This window comes from Oryctolagus cuniculus, chromosome 1, assembly GCF_051225735.1.
Source record: "Oryctolagus cuniculus isolate XC-2025 breed Fujian yellow rabbit chromosome 1, ASM5122573v1, whole genome shotgun sequence".
Classification (NCBI taxonomy): domain Eukaryota; kingdom Metazoa; phylum Chordata; class Mammalia; order Lagomorpha; family Leporidae; genus Oryctolagus; species Oryctolagus cuniculus.
The window spans coordinates 38237372-38252165 of record NC_142867.1 but is presented as its reverse complement, the minus strand read 5'-3'; the positions used below and the strand labels follow the sequence as shown (position 1 = coordinate 38252165).

Below are 14794 nucleotides of genomic sequence, written 5' to 3'. Positions count from 1 at the left end.
TGAATGTAATAAAATCTCAAGATAATGAGTGTAATAAATGAATGTAATAAAATCTCCAAATAATCAATGTAATAAAACCTCAAAATACAGATTATATAAAGTAAATACTGACAGAACCACAAGGAGAAATGTGTGATAGGCAAAATGGTCCTCCCAAAGATGTCCATGCCTGGCTCTGGATCCTGTGGGTATGTTATATTACCTGGCAAAGAGATTTTGCTGATGTAATTGAAATTATGCTATTTAAAACAGGGAGATTTGTTGGATTATCTGGTGGGTCCAATACAATCTAATCTTAAGAACTCTTTTTAAATGCTGAGAATTTCTCTAACTGGAGACAAAAGAAGAAAAGGCTTTGACTGTTTTTGTTGGCTAAGATGAAGTAGGTCATCAGCTAAGAAATATGGCTGACCTCTAGAAACTGAAAATGACCTTTGGCCAGAGCCAGTAAGCAAACAGGGACCTCAGCCCTAAAGCAGTCACATGAAACTGAATTCTGCTTTTAACCAAAATGAGCAAAGAAGCACACTCTCCCCCAGAAGCTCCAGATTGGTTGACACCTTGATTTTGGCACTGTGAAACTCTTGAGTAACCAGTTGAACTTGCTGGACTTCTGACCCACAGAACTGTGAGAGTATAAATCATTGTTATTTTCAATTGGTACATTTGTGTTTGTTATAGCATCAATATAAAACTTTTACACAATGAAATAAAATCCAATTGTAATGGGAAACAGGCAAAGAGGTAACTTATTGATAATTAACACATTAATTGCTCAACTATGACTGTCATGTTTAACAAGTTTATAGAAAAATGGAACTAGAAGATAATGTGTATTTTCCATGAATTTTCCATGTAATCTGAGTTAAAACTCTCTAAATATAGTGGGGATATCCCAGGAATAGCACTGGAAAGAGAAAAAAGTGGAGCAGAACCTTGGGAAGATCCAGACTTCCAGAAAAATGAAAGCTTGGCGGTAAGGGAGTGGCACAGGATAGCAGTTGAGACCAGAAGTGAAACTCTAAAGCACTATATATCCTTAGAGGACAGTGTGATCTTACTTGTGCAAATATGAAGGATTGCCTGTTTGCCTACCTGTGTGGGCCCTGGAGATTGATATGACCCATTTACTTATCTAAAGCTTTAAACAATCTTTTCATTCAGGAAAACGATCAGATGAAGAAACAGAAATACTCTATCACTGAGAAAGCCCAAAGAGAAACCGATCACAATCATCCTAGTCTTAATCACATTAAATATGTTTGACAATGAAGTTTCAACACTCAAAGAAAACCAAAAGCTTGAAAGAAAAGAATACAGAGGCAAGAGGCATAATGAACAAAGAGAAAAGTTAAAAAGAAATTCAGCTACCATCCCCATATATTGTATTTTATTAAAATAACTCAAGAAGTTTCTATTCAAAACAAGAAACAAGCACAAAAACTAAAAAAAAAAAAAAAAAAAAAAAGGAAAATAAGAATAAAAAATTAAACAGAAGGGCTAAATGATAGAATGGACACAATTAAAGACTAAATTAGTATTGCGGATGAAGTCAGAAAAAGCAAAGTACTACTAAAAATCTTAAAGAAACATGAGCAGGTATTTTCACATTATGGCAGGAAAGATTTTTCCAAGAAAGACATAAAAAATTTGAAAGCCATAAGGAAAACTACCCCAGGTCACATCTTCTCTTGGGGTTACTTTTGGTATTATCTTTTAGATTTTAAATTTCACTCTGGTAATACTTCTATGTCTTTTCTAATTTTTAATATATGCTATGTCTACTTTTCCTTAAATAGACTGAGAAAATATTTGATGTTGTTTTTCTTTCTTTTTTCTGCTTGCAAACGATCAGCTTTTGGATTTATTTATTTTCCCCCCCCTTCAATTTTTAAATTTTTGTGTCATGATTTTCTACCATTACCTTTATTCTTCCTAGCTTCTATTACACTGGTTTTCTTAGGTCTTGAGAGGTCATGTTATTTAAAACAAATTCTTAGCTAAAATTTTCTGCTTTGAGCACAGATTTAGTGCTTTTTATTATTTCCATATAATTTATAATTATACTTTGGATTTTGCTTTTCTATGGAATTCCCAGTATTGTTGATAATTTTGAATCCATTAAGATTTTGGTCACCTTAAAGAATTATTTTCTTTTGTTTTTGTTTTAAAATTTATTTATTTATTTGAAAGAGAGAGAGAAAGAGATCTTCTACTTGCTGGTGTGATCCTTAAATGGTGCCACAGCTGGAGCCTGGCCAAGCCAAGGTCAGCAGTCACAAAGTCTGAATTCAGTTCACCCACATGTGTGACAGGGAGCTGGATCAGAAGTGGATTTGAACCAGCACTCTAATATAGGATGCCTGTGGCAGCTAAAATTGCTGCAACACAATACCAGTGACTCCCAGTTTTTTATATACTTATTTCATCCACTGGATCGCTCCCCCAAATATCAGCAACAGCAATACTAGGGTAGAAGCAAGCCAGGAACTCAGAAGGCCACCTGGGCCTTCCACAAGGGTGGCAGCAATTCATGTATTAGAGCCATCGTCTGCTTCCTCGTAGGATGCGTATTGGCAGGAAACTGGACAGGAAGCAGAACAGCTGGGACTGGGACCAGGCTCTTGAGTATGGGGTACAGGCGTCCCAGGTGGTATCTTAAGCCTTTGTACCAAACACCCGCCTATCACCTTTTAGTTACTTACTTCTAATTTTGTTACATTCTAAATAAAATATGTACTTTATAAAAACCTCTAGAGGAAGAATAAAAGAGATGATCATGGGATAAGTATAATTAAAAAAATAATGAAAGACCATTTTCTAAGTTCAACAAAAACCTGAATCTATAGAACTGAAAGCTTCAACAAATTCCAGAAAAGATTAATGAGATGACTCTTCGGCATGACATGATAAAATGATTTCTTCAATAGTTATACTAAATGTAGATGTTTCTTGTATATCTATTAAACAAAGCTTAAATATAATGTTTAAATTCAGTGTTTCCTATTAGATTACTCCAATTCTTTTTTTTTTTTTTTGAGATTTATTTATTTAATTGAAAGGCACAGTTACAGAAGAAACAGAGGGAGAAACACAGAAAGAGAGAGAGAGAGAGAGAGAGAGATATCTTTGAATCGCTGGTTCACTCCCCAGATGGTTACAATGGCCAGAGCTGGGCCAGTCTGAAGTCAGGATCCAGGAGCTTCTTCTCCCACAAGGGTATAGGGACCTAAGTTTTTGGGCCATCCTCTGCTGCTTTCCCAGGCACATTAGCAGGGAGCTGGAACGGAAGAGCAGCAGCCAAGTATGGAACCAGTGCCCAGTTGGGATGCCGGCATCACGGGGGAAGGTCTTATCCACTATGCCACAATACTGGCCCCAGATTACTTAAATTCTATCTATCTATCTATCTATCTATCTATTTATTTATTATTTTTTGGACAGGCAGAGAGAGACAGAGAAAAGGTCTTCCATTTTCCGTTGGTTCACCCCCCAAGTGGCAGCTACGGTTGGCACGTCGCAGCCGGCGTGCTGCGCCCATCCGAAACCAGGAGCCAGCTGCTTCCTCCTGGTCTCCCATGCGGGTGCAGGGCCCAAGGACCTGGGCCATCCTCCACTGCACTCCTGGGCCACAGCATTGAGCTGGACTGGAAGAGGAGCAACCGAGACAGAATCCGGCGCCCCGACCGGGACTAGAAGCCGGGGTGCTGGCACTGCAGGTGGAGGGTTAGCCTAGTGACCCGCGGCGCTGGCCAAGATTACTTAAATTCTTAAAGAGGGAATACTGAAACTGATCATAATCATCTATTTTGCTTGTTCTTGGTATCTGTAAAAATTATTGGTCTACATATTTAGGTGGTATACATTTGTGAGTGCAAATTTATGATTAATTTATTGAAATGTGCTTTTTTCATTATCTAGTATCTTTCTTTATCCTGTTAATATTTTAAAATTAAATTATTCCATCACAGAAATTTTCCTTCATTCTTCTTTCTTTTTTTGGTGATTTGTCTGATATACCTTCACTTTATTTTACAATTCATATTTTATTACACATTCTTAGTATATAGATATGCATTTAGATATATAGTCTACTTATTACATGGATAACAGAGGAGGGCATATTGCTAACCATTACAACCTTAATATCCTGAATTAGCTCTTCACCCCAATATTAAGGGTCGTTATTTGGATCATCAATTATTTCATTACAGTCCCTGCTTTTAGATATTTTCCTCACATTAGGTTCATGCACAATTCGTATTTTCTCTGCTGGCATTTTTTTGTTGGATATATTTTCTCTGTGCAATTTTTCTCTATTTAAAAGATGGTAAAAAAAGGATTGAAGACTCATTACAGGTAATTCACATGTGGTACTGATATAATGAGTGGTGGAAGAGAATGGTAAAGTAGACTCCACTAAGAGCTGGTCTTAGCTGGTGCTAAGACTATCCTGTAGAAGAGACAAAGGTGAAATTTGTTTCTGAGTCTTCTTATTCTTCCATCTCAAGGATGGGAAGCTTCTGCACACCTTTCAATCTGTTCCTAGATAGTCTGTGAACTCACAAATATTAGGCACAGGGGCCGGTATTGTGGTGTAGCAAGTTAAGGTGATACTTGCTGGAGTGCCGATTCAAGTATCAGTGTGTCTGCTTCTGATTCAGTGTCCTACTAATGTGTTTGGGAAGGCAGTGGATAATGGCTCAAGTCTCTGGGCCCCTGTTATCCTTATGGGAGAGCTGGATGGAGTTCTGGGTTCTTAACTTTGGCCTGGGCCAATCCTGGCTGTTGTGATCATTTGGGGTCTGAAACAGTGAATGGATGATCTCTCTTTCTGATCTGCCCTTCAAATAAATAAATTAATGAATCTTTAAAAAATATATCAGGCACAATACAGTCAACGTCAACTTCCCCCAGAAAGTCTGTAGATTTTTGTGGCCAAATTTTTTTGAAGATCTTTGACATTCTTTATTATGATGCTCAATTGGTCTTGTCCAGCCCAAGCAGGAGAAAACTCATTTGCTTTCACATAGAATAAGGTCTTATCTGTCCTTTAATCTCAGAAAATCAGCTTCTAGGAACCTATTCTAGGAACCTAGGAGCATATAACAAGCAGGTTCTCAGATGCAGTGCTTACTAACAGAACAGTGGTTAAGTCATTCATGGTACTTCTCTGAATTTTTAAAAGTTCAAACAATGAATTAAGATTCTTCATTTATGTACTCTAAAATGTTCCTAATAAATTAAACAAAAATTGTTGCAGACCAGTATGTATAATATGCTACCATTCATGTAAAAACCTAAAAAAAATAGAGTATCCAAAATTTTTTCGTGATACAGAAATACCTCCTCCCCCACACACTGAAAGGATAACCAAACTATTAATAGCATTTATCTTTCAGATGTGATATCAGATTGGGATTATAGGAAGAACAGAAGAACATTCAATTTCTTGTATCATCTGAATTTTATGCTAATTTTTTTCAACCATGATTATATATTAGCTATGCAATTAAAATGTCCAGTGAATACTTTTATGAGAGAGACAAAGAGAGAGATGGGGATGGAGAGATACAAAGTGATCTGTCAGCAGAAAAAGAGCAAAATTTAAGAAATAGGTTTTATTACTACAGTTATTTTGAACACCAAAGCAAACTTGTTCTAAGATCTTTGGAAAAGACTGGTTAACAAATAATTTTGAAGTTAATTTTCCTGTTCTCATAGAATAGCCAAGCCTTTAAAAAAATTAACTTTTCTGTAGATGGATACATAAAGATCTCTTTAGGACTAATGTTACTATTTACTTTATAAAATAAAAATTGTACTTACAACAAGGGATAGACTGAATTGGTCCAAGCTGTGGAAAGGTCATAAGAACAGAAATCCCTGGTAGGTCATTTTGCTTTGGATGTTCAGCAGTTTGGTCTGCCCAGACCACCACTTTTTTCCTCTCCACCAAATGTTCAATTTCTTTAAAGTCAGATTCAAAAGCAGCATTTGATAGACCAGCTTCTTTTAAAGTACAATACTGTTTTCTTAGGGCTGGAAGTAAAGCATTCAAAACTCTATATGCAGAAGGAGAAAAAAAACAGGAGAGATAAATACTAAATTTTAAATACTATGGTTCTTTTATGTAACACCCAAAGTATCAATATATTATTGACATTATTCCATTTATCTTTTCTTTTAGAATGATATTTCAATCAAATACGTCAACATATTCTTAGTACATTACATAAAGAGTGCAAACAATCTTGGATAGGAATTACAAGTCTCAGATAGTCTTCATGTCACTCCTACTTAACCTTGGACAAAGCATAAACTAAACTTGTTCCTCTAAGCTGGTAGGCTTGGGGTGGGCATAAATTTATCCTAAGGGTTAAGACATATATGTTCCATATTGGACTAGTACCTGGTATGGATACAGGCTCTGCTCCTGACTACAGCTTCCTGTATCCTATAACTTTCCTATATGCTGAGAGGCAGAGGTAATAATGAAAGTGACTTGGTTCCAATCACCCACATGGGATATGTGGATTGAGTTCTGGACTTTCAGATACAGTTCTGGACAGGGAACTGTTGCAGCCATGAAAGGAAGTTAAACTTGCAAACATACAAATATACAAACATAAATTAAAGTAAGGGACAACTAGATAGCCTGTGGGCATTTGCCAATAGTTAAAACATTATTTGGAATGTGTACATCCCATATGAGATTGCCTAAGTTTGAGTCTGGCTCTTAGTTCCAGCTTCCTATTAATGTGTACTGTGGAAAGCAGCAGGTGATGGATCAAATATTGGGAACCAGCTACCCATCTGGTATACCTAGATTGGGTTCTTGGCTCCTAGTGTCAGGCTGGCCCAGCCCGAGCTGTTATAGTCATTTGGGGAAAACTTTTTCTCTTTCCAATAAAATAAAAATTTTAAAAAGCCATTACTTATATCACAGATTGCTTTGAGGGTTAAATGAGTTAAATACATAAAAAAAGCTTTTGCAAAACATGATTTACAAACCACACATATTGCTATTGTTACTAATAATTATGGATTCAAATGAAAAATACACTATGTCAAATGAATAGGCTCATTTTTGGTATATAATATACACACACATATACAATAACTCATCACAAAAGAAGAAATCCCAACTCATTTTTAAGATAAATTACCCAGCCAGCGCCACGGCTCAATAGGCTAATCCTCCACCTCGTGGCGCCAGCACACTGGGTTCTAGTCCCGGTCGGGGCGCCAGATTCTTTCCCGGTTGCCCCTCTTCCAGGCCAGCTCTCTGCTGCAGCCCGGGAGTGCAGTGGAGGATGGCCCAAGTGCTTGGGCCCTGCACCCCATGGGAGACCAGGAGAAGCATCTGGCTCCTGCCTTCGGATCAGCGCGGTGCGCCGGCCGCAGCGCGCCAGCTGTGGCGGCCATTGGAGGGTGAACCAACGGCAAAAGGAAAACCTTTCTCTCTGTCTCTCTCTCTCACTATCCACTCTGCCTGTCAAAAAAAAAAAAAAAAAAAAAAAAAGGGAAATTACCCAAAGCAATGGCTTTCAGAATAGAATTTAAAGGGGATTCAGGGAGAAAAGTTGTGGACAAGGAAGGTGGATATTAGAATTGATAGGGCATTAGATTCGTGGTTCTGACCCAAAATCTTTCCTATCTTCAACAATCAGCTACATTGAATGTATCCTATTTACTGGTAAAATATCACAGCTAACCAGTTATAAATTCATGCATTCAACCAATGTTTCCTAACTTGTAAAAGTTGGCAAATAATATAAGTGATCTTGAAATGATTCAGTCAGAAATCTGTGGCAGTCAATAGATGATGTTTCAGTTGATCCATAACATCTAGGAAAATAGAATCATTTGAAGTATTGATAGGGCAGTGAAAAAAGAATAATCAGGCATTAAATTGAACACATTATGAAATAACCATCTGATAACTAGGAGCATTAAGCATTTAGATAGCAGTACAAATTATTTTTGAATTTCTTTATGGTGAGGGTTTCTAAGAGTAGTACATTTAAGTCAAGTAGGCAACAAACATAGGGAACAGTTACTAATTAAAAAGTCAATAAAGCAGTTATTTATTGACCAACTATACTGATAACAAGAGTTAACACTGTATGGCTGGGAAGGCCAAGAAAGGCTTGGTTGCAAAGTTGCCCTTGGCTGGTATTTGAAACTTGGATTTTGGGAGAGCTCTCATCATTTTCAGAATGGATATGACAGAAGTGTGATTTATACTGAACACTTGCTTCCCATCTCTGGTGCATGCTAGGCAGAGGGTGCCTATGTGACCAGTTACCAGTAAAAATCCAGGACACTGAGTCTTTCAAAATAGACAACATTTCATATGCATTATCACAACTTTTTACTGGAGGATTTAAGCAGATTCTGTGTGACCCCACTGGAAGAATTCTAGAAACTTTTATCTGGTAGCCTCCCAATCGCCCATGAGCCTTTTCCCTTTAGTGATTTTGGTTTGCATCTTTCTGATGTAAAAAATCATAGTCATTGAGAACAGCTGTATGATGAGTCTGTGAATCCCCAGAGTGAATCACTGAAACTAGGAATGGTTTTAAGAATGCAAAGAAAGGTACTTTTAGCATTACTTATTTTTATATTGTTTAACCGTTTCAAAACCTTTAAATGGAACACATTGCAATCTAATTCACATACAAGAACTTTAAGGCTCATTGAATTTAAATAATTAATATGGATTATGTTGATTAATATTTTTTTACTATTTTTTTCAAATAAATGACTAACATGTTACCACTGATCTAGTAGAGACAGTATAAAAGGGTTCACATAAATCTGATGTTTAGTAACTGCATTTTAATGACAGCAAAAAATCATTCTGAATTAGGAATAATTAACAATTGCCTACTAAAAATTCAGTTGGTGTTAATAGTAAATTGTTAATAAGAGCTAAATGGATGACTAGAGGATGGAAATGAATGCAGACTTCTTTTGATTATGAAAGTAAAGCAGCAGAAGATGGCCCAATTGTTTGGCCCCTAACATGCTTTTGGGAGAGACCTGGAAGAAGCTCCTGGCTCCTGGGTTTTGCATGGCCCTGGCCGTTGAGGCTATCTGGGGAGTGAATCAGCAGATGGAAGATCTCTCTGTCTCTCTCTTTCCCTGTAACTCTTTCACACAAACAAATACATCTTAAAGTATAAAAAGCTAGGGCCAGCGCCATGGTGCAGTAGGCTAAGCCTCCACCTGCAGCGCTGACATCCCATATGGGCGCTGATTCGAGTCTCGGCTGTTCCACTTCTGATCCAGCTCTCTGCTATGGCCTGGGAAAGCAGTAGAAGATGGCCCAAGTGCTTGGGCCTCTGCACCTGCATGGGAGACCAGGAAGAAGCTCCTGGCTCCTGTCTTCGGATTGGCCCAGCTCTGAAGTGATCCAGGGGATGGAAGACCTCCCTCTCTCTGCCTCTCTCTTCTCTCTCTCTGTAACTCTGCCCCTCAAATAAAAAAATAATTTTTTTAAATAAAAAGAATAAAAAAGTTAGCTGGAAGGGAAGAATCATATCTTTTATACTCTGTCAATTTTGCATGTTTTCTAACTTTGCATGTTTTCTGATGCTAGCAAACACTTAGAAATGATGTATTTATATCAGATAAAAAACTTAGCTTTTTAGCAAAGGATAACTGGCCTCCTATGCTTCAAGTACTTTAGGTCTATAGTGGTAAATTTGTAGAATAGGTAAATCCATAAACATACGCCTCAGTCTGTCTGTGGTGTTGTTCTTGAAGACAGGCTAGATCCATCATATGTCTAATTTGTGCTTTCAAATCCTTGTTCTGGAGGTGCAGATGATGGCAATGAAAATCTTTACTGAGTTCCTGGGAAAATAAAGAAAATATATTTCAGAGACTTTTAAAAATATTAAACTTAATTTCAATAAAGCTTATTTTATATAGTGAATAGTTTCAATTATTTTAGGTTATCAAATGTTTAGAAGCAAATTCTTGTAGAGATGGTCTATAATTTATAAGCAGTAAAAGGTACCAGATTTCCTCAGAAATAAGGTAGGATTTCTGAAGATGAGAGTTTTTTGGTTAATCCTATTTGTTCATTATTTTGTGAAAATACATGAGGATGATCAGTTTTTACTTAAATGCTGCTTCCTCAGGGTAGCAATGTATTTAAAGAAATGTATTTAAAGATGGAACTGTCCACTCAACTTCCAATATTCTCATGGCATTGATCAGTAATATTTTCATTTATTTATATATTTAATTATGAAAATGTTTTGTCCACAACCACTCTTGGCATAAGTAAGCTTTGTTGTTGGCCAAAATATGAACAAGCCTCTTAAGGGTTCCAATATTTCTAATCAGCACCTGCCTAGGGCCAGGGGCACTCTACTATACTACCTAAAATTACTTGTCTTTCCTCAAATTTGGTGTACTAAACTAAGCACAGGAAATATCAGTTAAGTGAGTACACTAAAGTATGAATGATATCCCGACAACATTCTCAGAATATCAGTGAGTATAATGAAAAGGATGGAAGTTTTCTGGATATTTTGAACAGACAAGACAGCAATGCATAAGCAGGCGGAGTTATGACCGGAAACTTCCTCAAAAGTATAATGCATTTTAGCTTTCTAAAAAGCCTTCCCAATTCACAGTTGGTTACTAAGTCTCTAAAAGGTGAAAGTAGCTTTTTCTTTCTTTTCAACACTTCCTATGCCATGGTAGAAAATGTAAGAGAGAAATAATGTCACTCTATTTGTCTGATATATTGAAGTTAAAGGTTATTTACATAATTCATGACTATATTCCAAGAAATATAGCAAGCATTTGGAAAAATAAAAGTCTTTATGGAGTCAGGATTATATGCTTAGAGCACTGGCCTATAAGTCATGTGATTTTATTGTTAGCCTTGAAACAAAAGCCATCTTAAGTCAAATATATGGCGTTTATGGATATCAGTTTACTAGATGAAGATAGTGCTTTCCAGTTAGAAAATTGAGTGATATAGTGTGAACATCTTTGCCAAATATTCCATTTATACTACATACAAAATTCTTCCTTTATATACAGTTTCTGATAATCTTATTCTTTTATCTTCTTGAATTATTCTTTCATAGAAAAAAGATTCAGCTGTGGGAGCTGGCACAGTGACACAGCGGGTAAAGCTGCCGCCTGCAGTGCCAGCATCCCACATGGGCACCAATTCGAGTCCCGGCTGCTCTACTTCCGATCCAGCTCTCTGCTATGGCCTGGGAAAGCAGCAGAAGATGGCCCAAGTCCTTGGGCCCCTGCACCCGCGTGGGAGACTGTGAAGAAACTCCTCACTCCTGGCTTCGGATCAGTGCAGCTCTGGCCATTGTGGCCATTTTGGGAGTGAACTAGAGGATGGAAGACCTCTCCCTCTCTCTCTGCCTCTCCTCTCTCAGTGTAACTCTGACATTAAAATAAAAATAAATAAATCTCTCAAAAAAATTCAGCGGTATGATTATATTAGTTAATGAGTCATGGTAAGCTTTTCATCTTTGGAAAAGCAAGTTTACAATTTGAGTCTTATTTTTATGTCACGACACACTAATGATTGAATCTGACTGAAAGAGCACGATCTAATTCTGAAAACTACAAGTAGGCACTATTAATGGCTGAAGTGCAGGCTACATGGAGAGGTGACATATAAAACTTAAGAAGCATCACTTCTTGGCCTTTTGCCTAAGATCAAGTGTAAAACTTGAGAGTTATTCAGGTGCCAGACCATGCTATGCCTGGTAAATCATAATGCACAGTATATAGTAGGGAGAGGGTATTGAAGAATCATATGATCAGGATTACTCTTTAAAACCTCATTCTGGCTGTAGTATAGAGAATGAATTGCAGCAAAACATGAATGGAAGCAGAAAGTAAAAATTAGCTGCCCAGAAATAGGGGGTTGGAAATAGTGTAGTTGGAATCTGAAATAGTGTAGTTGGATTTAATGATAGATGGGGATAGATTTAAAAGCATAAAAAGTAGATAATGATGGAGAGTGTAGAGAAAACAGAATCAATAAGAAGTCAAAAGTAGTTAGTCTAGTGTTGTGTGATCCTGAATATAGTCCCTTCATCAACTTAATAACTAGTTAATTCAGCTGTGCAATATAGAGAAAAAAGAAAACTAGGGTGGGACTTAGGTAGTAGACATGGAAACAATTTCAATTTTAAATATTTTCAGTTTTCTTTTGACAGCCAGAGTGGACAGTGAGAGAGAGAGAGACAGAGAGAAAGGTCTTCCTTTTCCGCTGGTTCACCCCCAATGGCTGCTGGCCCAGATTTTTTTTTAACCAGAAACCTTTTATTTAAGGGATATAAACTTCAAGAATTTCATAAATACAACGTTTGGAACATAGTGATACTTCCCAATGTATTAAAAAAAAAAACAGAACTTAAGGCCGGTGCGCGGCTCACTAGGCTAATCCTCCGCCTGCGGCGCCGGAACCCGGGGTTCTAGTCCCGGTCGGGGCGCCAGGTTCTGTCCTGGTTGCCCCTCTTCCAGGCCAGCTCTCTGCTGTGGCCCGGGAGTGCAGTGGAGGATGGAGGATGGCCCAAGTGCTTGGGCCCTGCACCCCTTGGGAGACCAGGAGAAGCACCTGGTTCCTGCTTTTGGATCAGCACGGTGCGCAGGCCGCGGCGGCCACTGGAGGGTGAACCAATTACAAAGGAAGACCTTTCTCTCTGTCTCTCTCTCTCTCACTGTCCACTCTGCCTGTAAAAAAAAAAAAAAAAAAAAAAAAAAAAAAAAAAAACAAAAAAAAAAACCACAGAATTTAAAATCAATTTTAGGTTCACATTTAAATGTGCAAAATTTCCACTTGAGTTCTAGAGGACAATTAGAAAAATTAGGTTTGACCACACTGAAACAATTTAAATGCATTAAAATAACCAAAATAATATTGATAACTTTTAAAATCATATTTTATATATGTAAGTTTTTTAAATGAATGTAATGTCACTGAAATGTCAATCTAAAAATGGTAAATTTTATGTTATATTTTACCACACACAAAAAATTCTTTTAGACTCCTCTTAAGAAAGTTTTTGACCAATAAAGTGCTAAATAATCAGTCATGCATTAGTAATATAGTAGTCATTATTAAATAAGGTCAAAGATTACCTTTAACCAAAATATTTATAATTTTATTAGCTTACAAAATGATAATCTCAAAAGCACTTCTTTAGATATACAAATAATAAAAAAAAATCAAAAAGTACTGTCAACATAGAACACTTAAGAGAATCAGCTCCAGTGCACTGAATGAGAAATATTCAAGCGGTCAGGATTATCAGCTACTTTCTTCAAATACTTTTTATGCAGAACATGGTTTTGGTTCTTTTACAGGTACACTCATGGAGATGACAGTAGTCAATGAAGAGTCTCTATTGTTTTAGATAACGAATACGTAATGTGAAATTTCTGAAGTTACCTTTTTTAAGCCTAGACAACTCCAACATTTTTGATTACTCCTTTGATTACTCATTATATTATCTTGAGATGGATACAGCATTTTAAAGTTTTTTATTATCCCTCTAAAGTAGATGTCCTGCCCCCCCCCCCCCCTTAAGATTTAGTTATTTGAAAGGCAGAGTGACAAAGAGAGGAAGGGAGAAAAATCTTCCATCTGCTGATTTAACCCCCAAATGGTACAAAAGTTTCAGGAACCTGAAGATCTATCTGGCCTCTCAAGTGGGTGGCAGGGGTCCAAGCACTTGGTCTACCTTCTGCTGCCTTCCCAGGCACTTTAGCACAGAGCTGGTTCAGAAGTAGAGCACCTGGGATTCAAACTGGCATGATGATATGGACCAGGGCTTGAACTGGCACTCTGAAACGGGATGTCAGTATTACAAGTGGCATTGCTGCACCACAACACTGGTCCCTAAAGTAGATAGTTATAACATTGGTTAATGGAAAAGCTTCATGTAACTTAAGTCTTCTGTATGTCTGAGTTTTAATGCTTAATGACCATTTACAGTCACTGCTAGTCAATCACAGAATACATCCCCCTGGTTATGAGGCATTAGGTAGTATTAAAAAAATTTTGAGTTTTAAAGTTTGTTACTGAATACTTCATATTTTCTTTCACCTCTATTTTAGTGTGGCACTCTTCAAGATATTTTAAGACCTTAGAAAGATATCAACTAGCTCATAGAGAACAGTGAATTTCAGAAGAGCATCATCAAAGTACAGACTTAGATACTCCTCAGTATTAGTCAGCTTTTCATTACTCTCAAGAAATATCTAAGGCAGGCTAACTTCATTAAAAAAAGAAAAAAAAAGAGGATTATTTTGGTTTACAGTTCCAGAAGCGCAAGGTCTAAGGGCCCCCACCTAGTGATAGCCTTCTCACTGGCAGAATTCTGGTGTGGTGCAGAGAATCTCACGGCAAAAGATAGGGATCCAGAATGTCTAAATCTGAACAATCTATAGCCTGTCTTGCTATGAATCCACCAGGATTCAGTCATGAGGGCTCCACTTTAAAGACCTAAACCAATCTTAAGCACTTCCCTAAGGCCTCACCTCTAAATACCATAATTGGATTAAGTTCATAAATTCTTTGTACCATTAATGTAAGACTTTGGAGTTTAAAATCTTGTATGCATTCCAGGGCCAACTCATAATCATCCTCCTCTAAGAAAAAAAATTGGGCTGGTGCTGCAGCTCACTAGGCTAACCCTCCATCTGTGGCCATCACCCTGGGATCCTGTCCTGGGGGGGGGGGGGGGCACCGGATTCTGTCCCGATTGCCCCTCTTCCAGGCCAGCTCTCC

The 14794-nt window shown here is 37.4% G+C and overlaps 1 protein-coding gene across 4 annotated transcripts in view; it reads right to left on the bottom strand.

The window, feature by feature from the left end:
• The window catches only part of KIF18A (kinesin family member 18A), an 80941-nt gene that overhangs the window by 33895 nt on the left and 32252 nt on the right, over positions 1-14794 (bottom strand). For 2 of the 4 annotated variants that reach the window (XR_011387869.2, XM_002709207.6), the window contains exons 12-13: positions 9743-9864; positions 5830-6065 (exon numbers count right to left, since the gene is read on the bottom strand). Coding sequence is in view for 3 of the 4 variants with exons in the window: in XM_002709207.6 (XP_002709253.1) it covers positions 5830-6065; positions 9743-9864 (358 nt within the window). In the remaining variant the exon portion in view is untranslated. Of the gene's footprint in view, positions 1-306; positions 627-3160; positions 3281-5829; positions 6066-9742; positions 9865-14794 lie in introns of those variants that run through there. The other 2 variants (XM_089310147.1, XM_089310149.1) reach the window with 2 other exon arrangements.